Source organism: Amblyraja radiata, chromosome 24 (assembly GCF_010909765.2).
Source record: "Amblyraja radiata isolate CabotCenter1 chromosome 24, sAmbRad1.1.pri, whole genome shotgun sequence".
Lineage (NCBI taxonomy): Eukaryota > Metazoa > Chordata > Chondrichthyes > Rajiformes > Rajidae > Amblyraja > Amblyraja radiata.
In genome coordinates, this window is record NC_045979.1 from 21,511,979 (window position 1) to 21,531,486 (window position 19,508).

At 51.5% G+C, this 19,508-nt stretch overlaps 1 protein-coding gene across 1 annotated transcript; it reads right to left on the bottom strand.

Annotated features, from left to right (window-relative positions):
* Positions 1-10,429: 10,429 nt before the first annotated feature.
* LOC116986844 (immunoglobulin superfamily member 11-like) lies at positions 10,430-19,459 on the bottom strand. The gene is made up of 7 exons (XM_033042587.1): positions 19,384-19,459; positions 14,871-15,031; positions 14,139-14,343; positions 11,794-11,949; positions 11,204-11,323; positions 10,883-11,028; positions 10,430-10,610 (listed from the first exon to the last, which is right to left on the bottom strand). The coding sequence occupies exons 1-7, from the start codon at positions 19,439-19,441 to the stop codon at positions 10,539-10,541; spliced, it is 918 nt and encodes a 305-aa protein (XP_032898478.1). The 5' UTR covers positions 19,442-19,459; the 3' UTR covers positions 10,430-10,538.
* Between the last annotated feature and the right edge of the window lie 49 nt (positions 19,460-19,508).

A 19,508-nucleotide genomic window follows, 5' to 3' on the forward strand; every position in this document is an offset into this window, starting at 1 on the left:
GTCACTCACGTGACTCCGAAGTAAAATTGGCTTCATGGAAGGAAGCAGAGGGTGATAATGGAAGGTTGTTTTTCAGACTGGTGGCCTAAGCCTAGTGGTATGCCTCAGGCATTGGTAGAGTCCATTGCAAAGATTTGGCATGATTAGTAAGTTTGCATATGACATTAAAATGCATGGTATCATAGATAGTTATTAAAAATTACACAGGCGCAAATGGACTAAGGAATGGCTAATGGAGTTTAGAACATAGAATACAGCACAAGGACAGTTTCTTCAGTCCACAATGCCTGTACTGAACATGATGCCAAGACCAAATCTTATCTGCCTGCAAATAATTCATAATTCATTCCCTGCATACCCGTGTGCCTATCCAAAAACAAACCATTGTATCTGCCTGAACCACCGCCCCCAGCAGCATATTCCAGGTACTCACCATCCTCTGTAAAATCTTGATTTGCACATCTCCTTCAAACTTTACCCCTCACGTGAAAGCTGTGTCCCCCAACCCCCCCCCTCCCACCCCTAGTATTTGATTTTTCCATCCTGGTGAAAAGGATCTGACTGACCACCCTATCAATGTCTCATATTTTTATATACTTCTAGCAGGTCTCCTCACATCCTCTGGTGTTCCAGAAAAAACAACCAAAGCCTGTCCAAAGTCTCCCTGTAGCCAATACTGCTTAATCCAGGCAACATTCTGGTAAACCTCCTCTGCACATTTTCAAAAGCCTCTACGTCCTTCCTATAATGGGACGACCAGAACTGTAAAACTAGAAATGCAGCCAAACCAAGCTACATCATGTCTTCCGGACTCTTATACTAAGTGCATGCAAGCATATTATATACCTTCCTTACCATTCAATATACTGGTGTTGCCACTTTCAGAGAGGTATGGACTTGGACACAAAAATCTCCCTGTACAACACTACTGTTAAGGGTCAGGCCATTAATTGTATATTTTCCCGTTATATTTGATCTTCCAAAGTGCAACACCTCACACTTGCCGGGATTAAACTCCATCGACCATTTCTCCATTCCTTTCTACAGCTGATCTATAACTCTCTGTATATTTTGAGCTTCCTCACAGTCTGCGATCCCAGTAATGCTAATGTCATCTGCAAACTTACTAACCGACCCATCTACATTTATGTCCAAGTCATTTATCACAAACAGCAGAGGTCCCAGCACAGATCCCTGCAGAACCCCACTGGTCATAGACCACCGGATTATTGTCCTTCCACCAGAACCCTCTGTTTTCTATCAGTAAACCAGTTCTGAATCTGTACAACCTAGCCACTGTTCATCTCATGCATCTTAATCTGGATCAGCCTATCATGGGGGAGTTAATCAAATGTCTTACTAAAATCCATGTAGACAACATTCACCACCTACCCGCACTGATCACCTTCGTCGCCTCCTTAAAAAAACTATCAAGTTAGTAAAACATAACCTGCCTTGTACAGTCATGCTGATTGTCCGTAATTATCCCATTCTCGTCCACATGGAAGTAAATCCTATCATGGAGAATCTTCTCCAGTAGCTTCCCCATTACTGATGTGAGACTCACTTTTTTATAATACCTTGGAATATCTCCAGTTCTCCAGGCCCTTGTCTGTTGCTAGAGAAGACACAAAGATCTTCTTCAAGGCTCCCGCAATCTCCGCTCCTGCCTCTCGCAATAACCTGGGATAGAATCCAAGGTTCTGGGGATTTATCCACCTTAATGCTCTTTAAAAGCCCCAACACTGCTTCCTTAATCTCAAACTGGCCTTGTATATTAGCATTCCCCACACTGATCTCACTATGACCTTCTCCTTGGTGGAAACAAATGCAAAGTATTTGTTTAGTGCCTTGCCTACATCCCCAGACTCAAAGCACAAATTCCCTCTCTACTTGAATGGTTCGACCAACCCTTGTTTATAAAGTAGGTATAAAATACTCAGTGATTTTATTTAATCCGTCAAGCAAGAGCCATATTATGGCCCATTTTGGCCTTTCTAGTCACACGAATACTTTCCTCCTTTCTTTATATGACTCAAAGGCCCTGTCTGTCCAAAGGCCCCTATCCTCTTAAACTTTGCATGCGCTTCCTTTTTCATTTTGACCAAATTTGCAAACTAGTTTAGATTGGACTTGATCGCATCTTGGGAAATTGAGAGGAGCAAGTGGCTGGTGAGGGCAAGTTGGGCCGTCGGGCCTGTTTCCATGCTGTATGTCTTTGCCTCTATTAAAACATATATACAATATACAAAACAAGAACAGTGCAAACAGTTGTTCCCAGCTGTATCCGGCAACTGAATCAGCCTATCACAACCAGAGATCAGTCCTGTGAATTAACATCGACCTCTTTGGTGACCCACAACTATCCTTGATCCGACTTTGCTGGCTTTACCTTGCACTAAATGTTATTCCCTTATCATGTATCTACAGTGCCCTCCATAATGTTTGGGCCAAAGAACCATCATTTATTTATTTGCCTTTAAGAAGGAACTGCAGATGCTGGAAAATCGAAGGTACACAAAAATGCTGGAGAAACTCAGCGGGTGCAGCAGCATCTATGGAGCGAAGGAAATAGGCAACGTTTCAGCCCGAAACGTTGCCTATTTCCTTCGCTCCATAGATACTGCTGCACCCGCTGACTTTCTCCAGCATTTTTGTGTACCATTTATTTATTTGCCTCTGTACTCCACAATTTGAGATTTGTAATAGAAAAAAAATCACATGTGGTTAAAGTGCAGATTGTCAGATTTTAATAAAGGCCATTTTAACACATTTTGGTTTCACCATGGAGAAATTGCAGTAGTGTTCATACAGTCCCCCCCATTTCAGGGCACCATAATGTTTGGGACACAGCAACGTCATGTAAATGAAAGTAGTCATGTTTAGTATTCTGTTGCATATCCTTTGCATGCAATGACTGCTTGAAGTCTGCGATTCATGGACATCACCAGTTGCTGGGTGTCTTCTCTGGTGATGCTCTGCCAGGCCTGTATTGCAGCCATCTTTAACTTATGCTTGTTTTGGGGGCTAGTCCCCTTCAGTTTTCTCTTCAGCATATAAAAAGCATGCTCAATTGAGTTCAGATCGGGTGATTGGCCATTCAAGAATTGACCATTTTTTAGCTTTGAAAAACTCCTTTGTTGCTTTAGCGGTATGTTTGGGATCAATGTCTTGCTGTAGAATAAACCATCAGCTACGGGTGCTGTATGTACGGAGTTTATATGTTCTCCCTGTGACCACGTGGGTTTTCTCCAGGTGCTCTGGTTTCCTCCCACACTCCAAAGACGTACAGGTTTGTAGGATAATTGCCTCGGTAAAATTGCAAATTGTCCCTAGTATGTGTAGAATAGTGTTAGTGTGCAGGGATTGTAGGTAGTGTGGATTCGGTGGGCCGAAGGGCCTGTTTCCACGTATCTCTAAACTAAACTAAACAACCACTCTCCTCGACTGCAGGAGGAGGAGTTGCCATCAACCTGTCTGGAGTTGGCACAATTCCCTCTTGCTTTTTGTACACCTTTGAGGATGGAAAAACCTCTGGATGTTCTTCTTGGTCACTTCCCACCAGAATGTCGGGGAGTCGAAGAAGGGCTTCACGGTTCTCCAACCTACGTAGTCCCTCTTTAGCCCCTCAATGTTCTCCAGGGTCAGCAGCTTCACATTTAACTTCCACGTACCTCTGCCTGCCTTCTGGTCCTCCTGTTGGTGACAGGAAGCCTGAACAAGGCAGTGGTCAGAGGAACAATGGTAAGTCTGACCCTGATGGCCTTCGATGTGAAGAGTAAGTCTATCCGGGACTGGGCTAAACTATCCGGCCTCAACCAGGTGAATCGCAGCTGAGATCCGTCGAAGGGTTGCTGAAGGCTTCGCACAGCTTTGCATCCTTGACTAGATCCATCAGGAGCGTGGATGTGTCCAGCCTGTTGTCGGCACCGCTGGCTCGTCCCGCCGCATGGATGAAGCAGTTGATGTCACCGTCCGGAACATCGCCAACAGCGGCGAGAACTGCCGGAGAATGGCACGCTGCTCTCTCCACATGGGCCAGGCGTACACATTGATCAGCCGGAGCGGAGAGCTGCGTTACGTTACCTTAACGTACATCCATCACGAGGAGACGTCCCCCCCCCAACCAGTGTAGTTCAGGGAAATATCATTGTACCAGGCGCCCTTGCTACTCGTGCCCCCCTGGGGTGATATCCCTTTTCTCGTTCGAGGGGAGGCTCCACCACACCCTGCTCCTCAATGTGCAGCAGCGGAAGGACCTTAGACTATGGTCCCCCACTGAGCCCTGGTGTTGGCTGCACCAAGCTTCAGTGCATCCATCAGCACCTACTCCTGCAGTCTGGAGCGGGCCTGTCAGCAACATACTCTGACGGACATCTCACTCTGTTGGGAGATTAACAAGGTTTGGGCAGACCAAAGAGCCTCTTCAACCGAGTTTATCACCTTCCAGCGCCATAGTCTTACAATGTGGAAACAGGCCCTCCAGCCCAACTTGCCCACACCAGCCATGATGTCCCATCTGCAGTAGTCCCACCTGCCTATGTTTGGCTCATATCCCTCTAAACCTGTCCTCTCCATGTCCCTGTCTAAATGTTTCTTAAACGTTGCGTCAAATACCTGCTCTAGCAGCTCCTTCCATACACCCACCCGTCTCAGTGTGAAAATGTTACCCCTCAGATAACACTTGATGTTCCTCTCCCATTAGTCCCTGGGAACAGTCCATAAATCAGAGAATGGTGCTTCTTGGTCGGCATGGGTCAGTTGTGCGTGTGTCCGTACTGTACAGCTCTATGATATTTTAGGTGCAACCCGTCTCATTTTAGAGCAATGGCCACATCCTTGCCCATAATGCCACGCTGCGAGGAAAGCGCTCTACCGATTGAATGGGGCGGGCAGTGCCTGTGCAGACCAGCTGATGCCGGGAGCCATTTGCAGGCTTTCCTTTCTTTTATTCCCTCTGGGTTGCGCTGGGATCATTGGTACAAGGAGTCGCAGGTTGCAAGGACGGGCTTTGCTTGTTAAATCAAAGCACAAGGGGTGGGGTTGGGAGAAGGGGCGATTGGAGCGGTAGAGAGCGGAGTGAGGGCAGGACAAAGGAGGAAGGCAGGAAGCCCGCGGCCGGGAGGGTGGGGGGTAAATGCTGCATCTCGCCGGTTGCAAGCTGCTGCAAGCGGCGGGTGCTGCCCACTCTCGCACTCCCATGCACGGCCGCTATCACACTCCGGCCATCGCTCTCCGGCAGCCGCACGGTCCGCATTGCAGGCGCACTAATGCAGCTAGGGGGCGGATACCAATACAGGACTAATCCATGGACACTAGTGAAGGGACACTAATCCAGGCAGGCGGCGGACACTGATGCAGGGCACTCACGCTTTTGCAGAGGGTGGATTAGATACACGGCAGGGACGCCAATGCAGGGGGGGGGGGGGGGGGGGGACACCAATGCAACGGTCGCGTGAGCTGGGTTGCAAGTACAAGTGGGTGGAACACTAATGTCGGGCAGGCGCACTAATGCAGAAAACAGTTGCACTGATGCATGGGACCGTTGCAAATCCAGGGCAGGCATACCAGTGCAGGGAGGGACAGCAATGTAGGGCAAGCACACTGACCTTTCTGTCCTCGGCATCCCCCATTGTCAGTGAGGCTAAACGCTAATTAGAGGGACAGAATCTCAGATTTCGCTTGGGCCGTTTACAACCCAGTGGTATGATTATTGATTTATCTGACTTCAAATAACCCCTGCACTCCTTCCCTCCATCCCTCCCCCACACAAGTCACACCAGCTTCTCGTTCTCACCTAGCAAACAGCTAACAATGTCCTGTTTCCTTTATCATTGTTATTTTTTTACATATCTTTATTTTTCTATATCTCTCTACATCACCGTATACACCTCTCGTTTCCCTTTCCCCTGACTCAGTCTGTAGAAGGGTCTCGACCTGATACGTCACCCATTCCTTCTCTGCAGAGATGCTGCCTGTCCCGCTGAGTTACTCCTGCATTTTGTGTCTATCTTCGGTTTAAACCAGCATCTGCAGTTCCTACACGCTGAAAATAGGATGGTTACTAATGCAAGGCATGGGCCAGCAAAGGGAGGGTGGGGGGGAGTGCACAGCAAATCAAACATGGTGGCACCAATGCAGGGTTAGTATCGCAGCAACATATGGGGCGGGCACACATGTGACCATTCATTCCCGATCCGTCTTGGCCATCCCGGTCACCTGCTGCACCCATTGCATGCGTGGTCTCTCCCTCACATGCGGTTCACAGCATAGGGCAGGCGCACTAATGCACTCCCCTCCCCGTGTCTCCCCGGCGTGGTGAAACTGCACGACTACTAACGCTCTTCCCTCCAGCTCGCCAACCGCTGGGTACTAACGGAAATTCCACAATGGCAGAGTGAGATCAGAATGTCCACATGGGCAATGCGCTTCCACGGGGCAGGTCCAGGAGTGGGCGCGGGTGCAGGCTCCTCACCGCTCCCAACCTATGCAGCAACATAGAGTAGCTGGCAGGTGAGTCTCAGGCACTCACTCAAGCTGCAGTCCCAGCCCGCTCTCCCTGCAGCACCGATCAATCCCAGACTAATCCCACAACTTCGATCAATCCCTGACTAATTCCACAATTTCGATCAATGTCCAGACTAATCCCTTGACCTTGACGTATTTACCGAAACTGTTGCAGAGACTACGGTGGGTCTCACCGATGTACAGGAGGCCACATTGGCAACAACAGATGCAATAGTTGAGGTTACAGGAGATGATTGTGAACCTCTGTCCCACCTGGAAGGACTGCTTGGTCCCTGGATGGAGGTGAGGGAGGAGGTACAGGGACAGGTGTTACATCTCCTGTGGTTGCACCGAAAAGTACTAGGGGAGGGGGGTAGTTTAGGTGGGAAGAGATGAGTGAAGCAAGGATTTGAGGAGGGGAGTCTCTGTGGAAAGTGGTGGGGATATAGGAAGGTGTGACTGGTGACATCCCGTTGGAGGTGACGGAAATGTTGGAGAATTATGTTTTGGAGGCCAGGTGAAAGTTGAGGGCCAGGGGAACTCGTTCCATCTTGGCGGACGGGGACCAAGAGCAGAACTACGGGACGCGGAGGGGAGATTAGTGATGGATGCATCTATGACCGAAGGGGAAAACCCATTTTAACTAAAGTAAGAGAACCTCACTGATGGGGAGCCTCGTCTTGGGAGCAGGAGGAATAGTGGATAGGGAATAGATTCAAGATTCAAGAGAGTTTATTGTCATGTGTCCCAGATAGGACAATGAAATTCTTGCTTTGCTTCAGCACAACATAATATAGTAGGCATGAATACAGAACAGATCAGTGTGTCCATATACCATTATATAAATATATACACACATGAATAAATAAACGGATAAAGTGCAAATAAACAGATAATGGTCTATTAATGTTCAGAGCAACAGGCAGGGTGGGAGATTGCTCCCACTGCCCCATTCTCCCCACAGCCCTGATCAATCCCAGAGGATTATTGGGACACAGCTACCAGCCTTGGAGGGCATCTACCACACACGGTGCCTCAGGAAGGCCGTCAGCATCCATAAAGACTCATCGCACCCTTGTAACGGACTGTTCGAACTACTTCCCTCCGGCAGACGTTACAAGGCCTTCTACGCCCGAACCTCCAGACTCAGAAACAGCTTTATTCCCAGAGCTATAGCGGCTCTGAACCGGCCCTGCTGAGTGCCCCCCCCCCCCCCCCCCGGACTGTCTCCCTCGGATGGTCACGTCACACAGCTTATTTATTTTACTTTTCTTTATATCGGTTGGAAGCTGCATACTAAATCTCGTTGCACTGATGTGCAATGACAATAAAATATATTATTATTATTATTGTTATTGTTATTATTATTATTAGTATTATTATTATTATTATTATTATTATTATTATTATTATTATTATTATTATTATTATAATTATTATTATTATTATTATTATTATTATTATCATTATTATAATCCCACGGCAAAGAGTGGCAAAAAAGGGGGATTTTCCTCGGCTGCCTGTGACAAGCAGCGTTCAACAGGGTTCAGTGCTGGGGCTGCTATTCTTCACGTTGCATATCATTGAAGGCTTTGTGGCTACGTTTGCAGACGATACGAAGCTCGGTGGGGGGGGGGGGGGGGGGGGGGGGGGGGTAGTGTAGAGAAAGCAGGGACCCTGCAGAAGGACTTGGACAGGTTGGGAGAGTGGGTAAAGAAGTGGCAGATGGAATGCACCAAGCAAGTGTGGTGTCATGCATTTTGGTAGTAGGAATAAAGGCGTTAGCTATTATTTTCTAAATGGGGAGAGAATTCAGAAATCGAAGGCGCAAAGGGACTTGGGAGTACAGGTGCAGGTTGCAAACAAATGAATTTACAAGTCAAATCAGTAGTAAAGAAGGCAAATGCAATACTAGCATTTATTTCGATGGGACTAGAATATTAAAAGAGGGATTTAATGCTGAGGCTTCAAAAGGCACTATTCAGCACATTTGAGTATTGAGTGGTTTTGGGCCATATCTTAGGAAGGATGTACTGGCATTGAAGAAGATCCAGAGGTTTATGAGAATGATCCCAGAGATGATTGACAAAATTATTGGCACTGGGACTTTACTCTCTGGTATGTTTAGAAGGATGAGAGGGTAACTTACCGACTCTTGAAAGGCCTGGATAGAGTGGATGTGGAGAGAATGTTTCCACTAGTGGGAGTCTTGGACCAGAGGACGCAGTCACAGAACAAAAGGACATACCTTTCGAAACGAGATGAGGAGGAATATTTTTCTGTGAATCTGTGGAATTAATTGCCACTGAAGGCTGTGGAGGCCAGGTCAATCGATATTTTTAAAGCGGAGATGAACACATTTTTGATTAGTACTAGGGGTTGAGTGTTAGGGGTTATGGGGAGAAGGCAGGAGAAAGGGGTTGAGAGGGAAAGATAGATCACCCATGATTGAACGGCGGTGTAAACTTGATGGACCAAATGGCCTAATTCTGCTCCTCTAACCTGACTGCCCCACTCTCACCACATCCCTAATTAATCCAATGACTCAATGATACTTTATTGTCACATGTACCTCGGTGCAGTGAAATGTTTTGTTTTGCATACAACCCGTTTCAAAAGCAAGCCAATCCCAAATACTATTCCCACTGCTCCGCTCCCCACGCAGCGCTCTTTAGCAAATCTCAAACCAACTCCACAGCCCTGCATGAATCCCGCGATTCCACTCTCTCCCCACAGCCCAGTATCGCCGCCCTTGCGGCTTTCTCTCGCAGGGTCAGCCTCTCCTGTATGTCCGGGCCCCAGGCTGAGGGAGGCGGCGATGAAGAGGGAGCCAGGCTCGGGAGCAGCGGCGGTGGGGGGTTGAGGAGGCCGGTGCCGCCCGGGGTTTCTCTCCTGCACCACTGCTTCCACACCGTCGGCAAACTACGGCGGCACCAGCGCGCCCATCTGCCCGCGCCCCCCGTACACCTGCCCGCGTCCCCCGCACGCCTGCCCGCGCCCCCCGCACGCCTGCCCGCCCCACACCACCACCATTGGAAAGAAACACCCCTGCGGCCCCGCTCCCTTTCCCCGCCTCTTCACTGCCTTCCACTCCCGTCTCCACCTCTCACTCACTTACCCAGCCCCCTCACCCCCCCCCCCCCCCCCTCGCCCAACACTCCACCACTCGCTCTCCTCCTCCCTACTCATACTCCCATTGACATCTCGGCCTCCCTGTCACACCTGCCTACTCCCCCCCCACCCCCCCCCCCCCCCCGGCCCTTTTCACATTTTGCTCGGCTCCAACCCCCCCCCCCCCCCCCCTTCCTCCCCGATGGAGATGGGACTTGGTTTGTCTGAAAGGAAAATGTGATCCCATTCTACCGGAGTGGGGGAGGGGTGCTTCCAGAGGTCGGGGGGGGGGGGGGGGGGGGGGGTAGGAGGAGGGAGAGGCTGCTCCAGAGGGGGAGGTCTGGAAGGGATGGGGTTGGGAGGAGGAGAGGAACAAGGGTGTTGGAGCAAGTGACGATTGGATGAAGTGGGGGTGTTTGCACGGGCGTTGGGCTGGAGGGGGTGGGGGGGGAGGAGGGGTGAGGCTGGGGTGGTTTGAAGGGGGGGGGTATTGTTTGGAAGGGGAGGGGTCGTTTGGAGGGGGAGGGTGGTCGGGGGGGCAGGTTGGAGGGTGAGGGTGGTCTGTAGGGGGGATGCTGGTGGTGGTTTGGAGGGGGAGGGTGGTCTGCAGGGGGGAGGGGTGGCTTGGAGAGGAGGGATTGTTTGGAAGGGGGGTGCTAGGGGTGGGGGTGGTTTGGAGGGGGAGGGTGGTCTGCGGGGGGAGGGGTGTCTTGGAGAGGAGGGGTTGTTTGGAGGGGGGGTGTGCTGTGGGTAGGGGTGGTTTGGAGGGGGCGAGGGGAGTCAGACAATCACAGCAACACCGAGACACAATCTGCCTGTTTTATTCCGGCTCATTCCCACTTTCCAGTCGGCCGCGGGACTTGTCCACGCGGATCTCCCGGTGCCCCGGACATCCTGGGAAAAGCCAGTAAAGGGAGAGCTCAGAGAGTCCGGCCTGAGCTGTGGGGAAAGCGTTCCCGGTCCGGCTGCCAGGGTTGGTGGAGACTCGTGGCCTGTGGAGAGAGGGGAGCGAGGGTCAATGGGGGGTGCGAGGGTGGGGAAGGGTCGGTCGGCGGGGGGGGAGGAGGGGGGGGGAGGAGTGGGGGGGGGTCGATCGGCGGGGGGGGAGGAGGGGGGGGGGTCGGTCGGCGGGGGGGTCGGAGGGGGGGGGGGGTCGGTAGGGAGGGGCGTAAGGGTAGAGACCACCAGGGGAGGGGGGTAGGGTCAGCCCGGGGGAGGGGTAGTCGAGTGGGGGAGGACCGTGGAGTGCCGTGGCCGGACTGACCTGCGCTGCTGCTGCCCGGCGCCCAGGCCGCTGTCCGGCCCTCTTGGAGTGCAGCCAGAGGACAAGCCCAAACAGGGTGAGGATAATCACAGCCATGGCCAGCGTGATGCCAATGCCCGCCGCTATGCCGCCCGCACTCTCCTGGACTGGGTGAGGATGGCACAGAACAATCCCAATTATCCTCCCTGTTCAAATCACAACAATCCCGACCCACTCCCACTGTCCAATCCCAACGGTCCCGACCCAACTCCCACACACTCCACTGTCCACAATTCCATTACATCCCAGTAGGAATGGTTTTGGGAGGAGGGCAACACTCACATATCTCCAGTGTCAGTGCCATGGAGCATGATTCTGAGGCCAAGACGTTGGAGGCGATGCAGAGATACACACCAGGACTGTCCACCGAGAGGGTCTGAATGAGCAGAGTCCCCGGAGAAGCTGCAGGGGAGATATCAGCGGGTCAGAAACAGAGTGGAGCTCCCTCTACACTTGCCCCATCACACACTCCCAGGGCACAAATAGTGGCGCAGCGGTAGAGTTGCTGACTCACAGCGGCAGAGACGCGGCCGGTTCGATCTTGTCTGCACGGGGTTTGGACATTCTCTTTGTGACCGCGTGGGTTTTCTCCGGGATCTCGTTTCCCTCCACACTTCAAAGACGTACAGGGTTGTAAATTAATCGGCTTGGTATAATTGCAAATAATCGCTAGTGTGTGTAGAATAGCGTTACTTAGTGTGCGGGGATCGGTGGTCAGCTCGGACTCGGTTCGTCGAAGGGCCTATGTCCGTGCTGTATCTCTAAACTAAACCGAACCTTCCTCTACACGGTCCCGTCACACACTCCCGGGGCACGGGTCAAACACAAGGGAAAGGTGAGGCTCCCTCTACACGGTGCCGTCACACACTCACTGTGAGAGGAGTTGAGGATCTGGTTCCCGCTGGACTCCACTTTCCACCAGCTGTACGTCGGCTCGGGATTGCCACTGGACGAGTTACAGGTGAGGAGCATTGTGGCCCCGAGTTGTTCCTCGCCCCTCATCGCGCACTGAGGCGGAGAGGGGGCCTCTGGGAAGCACAGGCCAAAGATGAAACCCACCGCCTCCTCCACCCGATCCCCACCCATCTCACTCCTAATCACCCCCATCTACCTGCACTACCCCCTCGCCTTTTCTCACTCCCTCCATCACTGTCCCAGTCTATCTGCCTCTCTCCATCTCTCTCCGACTCTTCACTCTTCCACGTGCCCACGTCCTCATTCCTCCCAATCAGCTACGCTCCTCTCCCTTTAGTCATTGTCCATTCTTTACTGCATGCCCTTTCCACATTTTCTCTCCCTGAACCCTCCCTTCTGTATATCCCTCAAAACCCTTCCTCGCCATATATCTGTAGAAACCTATTTTGAAATCAGAAATTACAGCAGGATCTTGAGCAGCTGAGTAAGTGGCCTGAGAAATGGCTAATGCAGATAAGTGCAAGGTGTTACATTATGAAAAATCAAACCAGGGAAGAACCTTCACAGATAGTGCAGAGCTCTAGGGGTGTTGTAGCGCAGATTTAGGAGTGTGATACGTATTTCCGTGAATATGGCAACGCAGTAGACAGGGTGGTTGAGAAGACTTTTGGCCATTGGCCTTCATCGGTCAGGGTATCGAGTATAAAAGTTGGTATGTTATGTTACAGTTGTACAATATTGGTTAGGCAGCATTTGGAGTATTATGTTCAGGTTTGAGCACTCTGCTATTGGGAGGATGTTGTTAATGCAGAGAAGATTTACAAGGATTTTATCAAGACTCGAGGGTCTGAGATATAGGGATAGGTTGGCCTGGCTAGGACTTTATCCCTTGGAGCACAGGAGGCTGATCTTACAGGGTAGGAGTGTGTAAAACAATGAGAGGAATACATGGGATGAATGCGCATTCTTTTACCCAGAGTAAGAAAATCAAGTACTAGAGAACATGTTTAAGGTGAGAGGGGAAAGATTTAATAGGAACATGACGGGCAACCTTTTCACACAGAGGATGGCGGGCATATGGAACGAGCTGACAGATGAGGTATGTTTAAGAAGGAACTGCAGATGTTGGAAAATCGAAGGTAGACAAAAATGCTGGAGAAGCTCAGCGGGTGAGGCAGCATCTGTGGAGCGAAGGAAATAGGCAACGTTTCGGGTCGAGACCCTTCTTCAGACAGGTGAGGTAGTTGAGGCAGATACGTTTAACAACATTTAAAGATATTTGAACAGTACGCGCAGAGGAAAGATTTATAGGAATACGAGGTAAAGGCGGGCAGATGGGACTAGCATAGATAGGTAATCATAGATGATGACATGGACAAGTTGGGCCGAAGGGCCTGTTTCGTTCTGTGTGACTATGACTATGAAAGGCATACTTGTACCCAGTTCTACAGTTGTACCCAGTTGATTTTGTATACTTCAATCATATTATCTTTCAGCCAGCTACACTCCCAAGAACAATGTATATCATCGTAGCCGGCAAATGTACAATAGATCCCAGCGAACCTGTTCTACACCCTTCTTAAATAACTGTATAACCGTTCCTCCCCTCCTCCCCGGCTCTCTCCCATTCTTCTCTCTTTCCCTCTCCCCTCCCTCCACATTTTCCGCGTTCTTCCTCCATCCCCCCACCTCCCTGTACACCATCTCTTTCCCCTTCTCTCCGCTCTCACTCTCACCCATCCCCTCTCCCCATCCTCTTCCCCTTCCTATCCACCCCTCCTCTGTTATGCTTCTCGCTCCATTCCCACTCTGACTCCCCCCCCCCCACTCTCCACTCCACAACAACCTCATCCTCCCCATCCCCATCATTCCTCTCCCCGCCTCCCCATCATCTCCCTCCTACCCCTTGTTCAGCTGCCTTCCTTGCCCCCCCCCCTCCGACCATTCCTGCTCCCCCCTCTCCCGTTCCCCAACTCCCTCCCTTCGTCGCACTCCCCGTTCCGCTCCCCTCACCCCCTCCCACACCACCTTCTTTCCCCTCCCCATCCCTCCTACCCCATCTCCCCTCTCCCTTCTCCCCTTCACTCTCCCACTCCCTTTCTCCCACTTCCCCTTTCCCACTCCACCCTTCCCACCCCCCTCCCTCTCCATTCTCCCTCCCTATTTATTCCTCCCCACTCTTATTCCCCCGCTCCCCCCCCTCCCCACTCCCTCCTTCACCCAATACCCCCCTTCTCCTCACCGCCTCCCCTCCTCAAGCCCCTTCATTCATCCCCCTCTTCCGCCGGCCCCCGGGCCGCACCCAGCACGTTGAGCCGGACGGTGTGGATGCGGGGTTGGTGCAGGCGGGCCGGGTTGACGGTGATACACTGGTACAGCCCGGCATCGTCCCGCTGCGCGCCCTCGATCACCACGCTGCCGCTGCGCCTGGGGTCGCCCACGAACTTTGTCCGCGCCCCCGTGCCCCAGGGACTGGCGGTGACCGTCCCGCCCTGGTACAGTATCACCTGCGGGCAGAGACACGGCCTTCAGTCCCGAGTGTTGGGCGGATTGACCGGGGGAGGGGGAGGGAGGGGTTAAAAAGGTGAGGGGGCAAGACCGGGGGAGGAGGGGGTAGTTAAAGAGCGGGGGGACGGAGAGTTAAAGGGGGAGGAGACGGGGTGTGTGTGGGGGGGGGGGGAGGGGGGGGGGGGAGGGTTGGGGTTAGACCGGAGGGGGGGGGGGGGGGCTAAAGCGGATGGGAAGAAGGATTAAATAGGTGGGGAAGTTAAAGAGCGAGGACATTGAAGGGTGTTCGAGACCGGAGGGGGATTAGATTGGGTGGGGTATTTATGTGTGAGGGTGGGATTAGTGTAGGTGTGGTAGTCCGCGGCAGGGAAGGCCCGAGCATTGTGAAGGTGCGCCTCATACAGTAGGAGCCGGCGTACTTTGTCACTTTGTCAGCGCCGGAGATGGCCGCTGTTTGTATACCTTGGGTCTTGCAAGCAAAGAATGTCACTGTGCCTTGTCACATGTGACAATAAAGATTCCATACCTGTGTGGGGCGTCCATCGCCAGCTGTCGCCGTTAAACTCCAGACGATGGACAGTCTGGAGACATCCTGGGCATTGGCAATGTCACAGGGTAGCTTCGCGTTCAAACCCAGCAGGACAGAGACGGAGACGTCGCCAGCGGCCCAAGCACACAGGTCCAGCACTGAACACACAGTGAAGCAATCAACCGCCGGCCTGTGACCCACTCCTAGGGATCAGACCCCAGCCTATGATCCACTCCTAGAGATCTGTCATTCTAGATCTAAACATCCGATCCCCTTGATTAGACGCCAGCCTGTGACGCACCCGTGTACACTTTAGAGATACAGCGCGGAAACAGGTCATTCGGCCCACCGAGTCCGGGCCGACCCACGATAACATAGAAAATAGGTGCTGGAGTAGGTCATTCGGCCCATCGAGCCAGCACCTACATTCAATATGATCATGGCTGATCATCCAAAATCAGTATCCCATTCCTGCTTTCTCCCCATATCCCTTGATTCCGTTAGCCCTAAGAGCTATATCTAACTCTTTCTTGAAAACATTCCCTGAATTTGCCTCCACTGTCTTCCGTGGCAAAGAATTCCACAGATTCACAACTCTCTGGTTAAAACGTTTTTCCTCGTCTCAGTCCTAAATGGCCTACCACTTATCCTTAAACTGTGACCCCTGGCTCTGGACTCCCTCCCCCAAACATCGGGAGCATTTTTCCTGCATCTAGTCTGTCCAATACCTTAAGAATTGTATATGCGTCTATAAGATACCCTCTCATCCTTCTAAATTCCAGTGAATATAATCCCAGTCAATTCATTCGACCCGAAAAGACCCCCATTCCTTCTCTCCAGCGATGCTGCCTGTCCCACTGAGTTACTCCAGCATTTTGTGTCTGTCCGGTGTAAAACAGCATACTCAGTTCCTTCCTTCACATAGCGTGTTCGGAATCAAATGGAGCTGCCCCAGGTAGCCAACGCAGAGTATTCCTTGCCCGAGATCAGCCCAGTATGTCCCACACACGCCCTCCCTAACCGTGAACACTACCTACACACTATCCTACACACTGGGGACAATTTACAATTAACAGAAGTCAATTAACCTACAAACCTATATGTTTTTGGAGTACGGAGGGAAATCAGGAGAAAACCTACACTGCCACAGGGAGAACGTAGAAACTCCGTACACATAACACCCGTAGTCAGGACCGAATCCGTCTAGGGCTCTGGTGAGACCACATCTGGAGTATTGTGTACAGTTTTGGTCTCCTAATTTGAGGAAGGACATCCTTGTCATTGAAGCAGTGCAGCGTCGGTTCACGAGATTGATCCCTGGGATGGCGGGATTGTCATATGAGGAAAGTTTGAAAAGACTAGACTTGTATTCACTGGAGTTTAGAAGGATGAGGGGGTATCTTATAGAAACATATAAAATTATAAAAGGACTGGACAAGCTCGATGCAGGAAAAAATTTCCCAATGTTGGGCGAGTCCAGAAACAGGGGGCCACAGTCTTAGAATAAAGGGGAGGTCATTTAAGACGGAGGTGAGAAAAAACTTTTTCACGCAGAGAGTTGTGAATTTATGGAATTCTCTGCCACAGAGGGCAGTGGAGGCCAAGTCACTGAATGGATTTAAGAGAGAGTTAGATAGAGCTCTAGGGGCTAGTGGAGTCAAGGGGTATGGGGAGAAGGCAGGCACGGGTTATTGATAGGGGACGATCAGCCATAATCGCAATAAATGGCGGTGCTGGCACGAAGGGCCGAATGGCCTCCTCCTGCACCTAGTTTCTATGTCTCTGGTGCTCTAAGATAGCAACTCTACCACGGTACTGCCTTTTTTGTTGTTGTTGCTAATCCCTCATTAATTAGTCGCTTCTATTTCAACCCACCCCTGGGGAGTTATTCTCTATAAACTCCCAAACCCATGTCGCAACCTCATGACATTTCGGTTAGGCTGCATGAGGATTACTGCATCGGGATTCCAGTCCTCCCGACTGGACTATTGTAACTCACTTCTCCTTGGCATCAGCTCCACCTACATCAACTGACTCCAACTGGTCCAGAACGCAGCCGCCCGACTCATCACCCACACCAAATCCTGGCATCACATCACTCCAGTCCTCAAACAACTCCACTGGCTTCCCATCTCCCACCGGATCACCTACCAAATCCTGATCCTCACCTACAAAGCCCTCCACCATCTGCCCCCCCCCCCCCCATATCTCACTGACCTCCTCTCCCCCTACCAACCCTCACGGTCCCTCAGATCCACATCAGCCGGTCTCCTCTCCATCCACAAGTCCAACCTCCGCAGTTTTGGGGACAGAGCCTTCTCCAGGGCAGCTCCCAGGCTCTGGAACTCCCTCCCCCAACTGATCCGCAATTCCGTGTCCCTCACCATCTTCCAGTCCCGCCTCAAGACCCATCTCTTCACATCTGCCTATCCTTAGCCCCACGTCCCCCTCCCTTTTCATCTGTACATTAATCGCCTCATATTGTGTTTTGAATTGTATTCTGTCTTTACTTTGTGTACTAGCCATGTCTCTACTATTTATTTCATTCCCCTTACATGTTTTTCCTCTACCTGCTAAATTTTTGTAAGGTGTCCTTGAGACTCTTGAAAGGCGCCCATAAATAAAATGTATTATTATTATTATTATTATTTTGTGTAGATCTGGTCACCCGATTACAGGAAGGATGTGCTGGCTTTGGAATGGGTGTAGACGAGGTTTACCAGAAAACTGCCTGGATTAGGCAGTCAGTATCCGCTATCAGGAAAGGTTGGACAGACATGGATTGTTTTGCCTGCAGTGTTGGAGGGTGAAGGGAGACCTGATGGAAGGACATAAAATTATGAGAGGTAGACAGTTAGAACCTTTTCGCCCCAAAGGTTAAAAAGGTTACAAATACTAGAGGGTAATGCCATAATGTTAGTGGGGGGAATGTTTAAAGGAATGTACGGAGGTGGGGGGGGGGGGGGGGGGGGGGGGGGGGTGAATCCTGGAGCGTGCTGGCAAGGTGGCGGCGGAAGCGGACACAACAGTGGTGTTTAAGCAGAGGGGATTTAGAAACATAGAAAATAGGTGCGGGAGTAGGCCATTCGGCCCTTCGAGCCAGCAGCGTCATTCAATATGATCATGGCTGATCATCCCCAATCAGTACCCCGTTCCTGCCTTCTCCCCATATCCCCTGACTCCGCTATTTTTAAGAGCCCTATCTAGCTCTCTCTTGAAAGCATCCAGAGAACCTGCCTCCGCCGCCCCCTGAGGCAGTGTTTCCTCGTCTCCGATCTAAATGGCTTACTCCTTATTCTTAAAGATGTGATCATGGTTGATCATCCAAAATCAGTACCCCGTTCCTGCTTTCTCCCCATATCCATTAATTCCGTTAGCCCCAAGAGCTATATCTACCTCTCTCTTGAATACATCCAGTGAATTGGCCTCCACTGCCTTCTGTGGCAGAAAATGCCACAAAATTTTGGTTAGGCTGCATGTGGAGTACTATTTAATTTAACTTTGCGCCGTGTTTGGCACAGGTATTGTGGGCCGAAGGGTCTGTCCCTGTGATGTTCTATGTTATAAACCCCCTGATTAGAAAGTGGGGTAACATAGAAGTAGTGTGGAGGGGGTGAATATTCCGCGTGTTCACATACTGTGTTCTCTAAACTAAACTAATTGGATACCAGTGTGCCACCAAGTCCTGGCGAGCTCTAACCCCCACCCCCAGCCTGAATCCCTGGATCAGACCGCAGCTCCCAGCTAATTTCCCGGAGTGTTGATGGGAATGCCTCTGTGGAATCTGCGGTCTCCCCCTCTCGGTCCCTCTGCTTGTCTCCCGCCTGACTGCCCAAATACAGACAGCCACTGTCATGTCGTGACCAACTCACAAACCTTCTCAGCACAGGGCTGTGAACCAGATTTATCTCTCTCTCTCCCCCCCCCCCCCTCTCTTTCTCTCTCTTTTGTTTTATTTGTCTCTGCACCAACCCCACATCCCTCGATTCCTCAACATCCCAAACCCCAGCGATCTGTCCTGAATATCCTCAGTGACCGAGTCCCCAAGCCTCTGTTGAAGAGAATTCCAAAGATCAGAGCCTCCCTCTCCCTAAACCGCTCCCGCTCCCATTCCTGAATCTCTCTCTCTTTCTCTCTTATCGTATGCCTCGCTCATTCAATCTCTCTTGTCATACGTTTGTGTGTGTTCTGCCCTGCCTCTGCCTCCCTCTTTCCTGTCTCCCTTCCCTTTCCCCACCCGTCTCCCTCCCCCACCTACCCCCGTACCTTCCGCACCCCCACTCCCTTCCTCACCCCTCACTCCCTTTCCCAAGCCTCTCCCACCCTACCCCTCTTCCTCCCCACCCCTCCCTCCCTCCTCACCCCTCTCCCCTCCCCACTCCTCTCATCCTCACCACCCATCACTCCCTTATCCCTCTCTCCATCCCCACCCCTCTCCCCCATCCCCCCTCCCCCCTCTCCCCCACAACCCCCCTCTCTCCTACCCCACCCATCTCTGTCCCACACGGACCTTGGAGACCGTGCAGAATCCCGCTCCAGACCAGGAGACACATCGGATGCCGTCCCATTGTGGAGAGGCTGGGCTTGTTCTGAGTGCCTCTGTGAATCAGGCAACAGCCCCTCCCCTCCACCCCT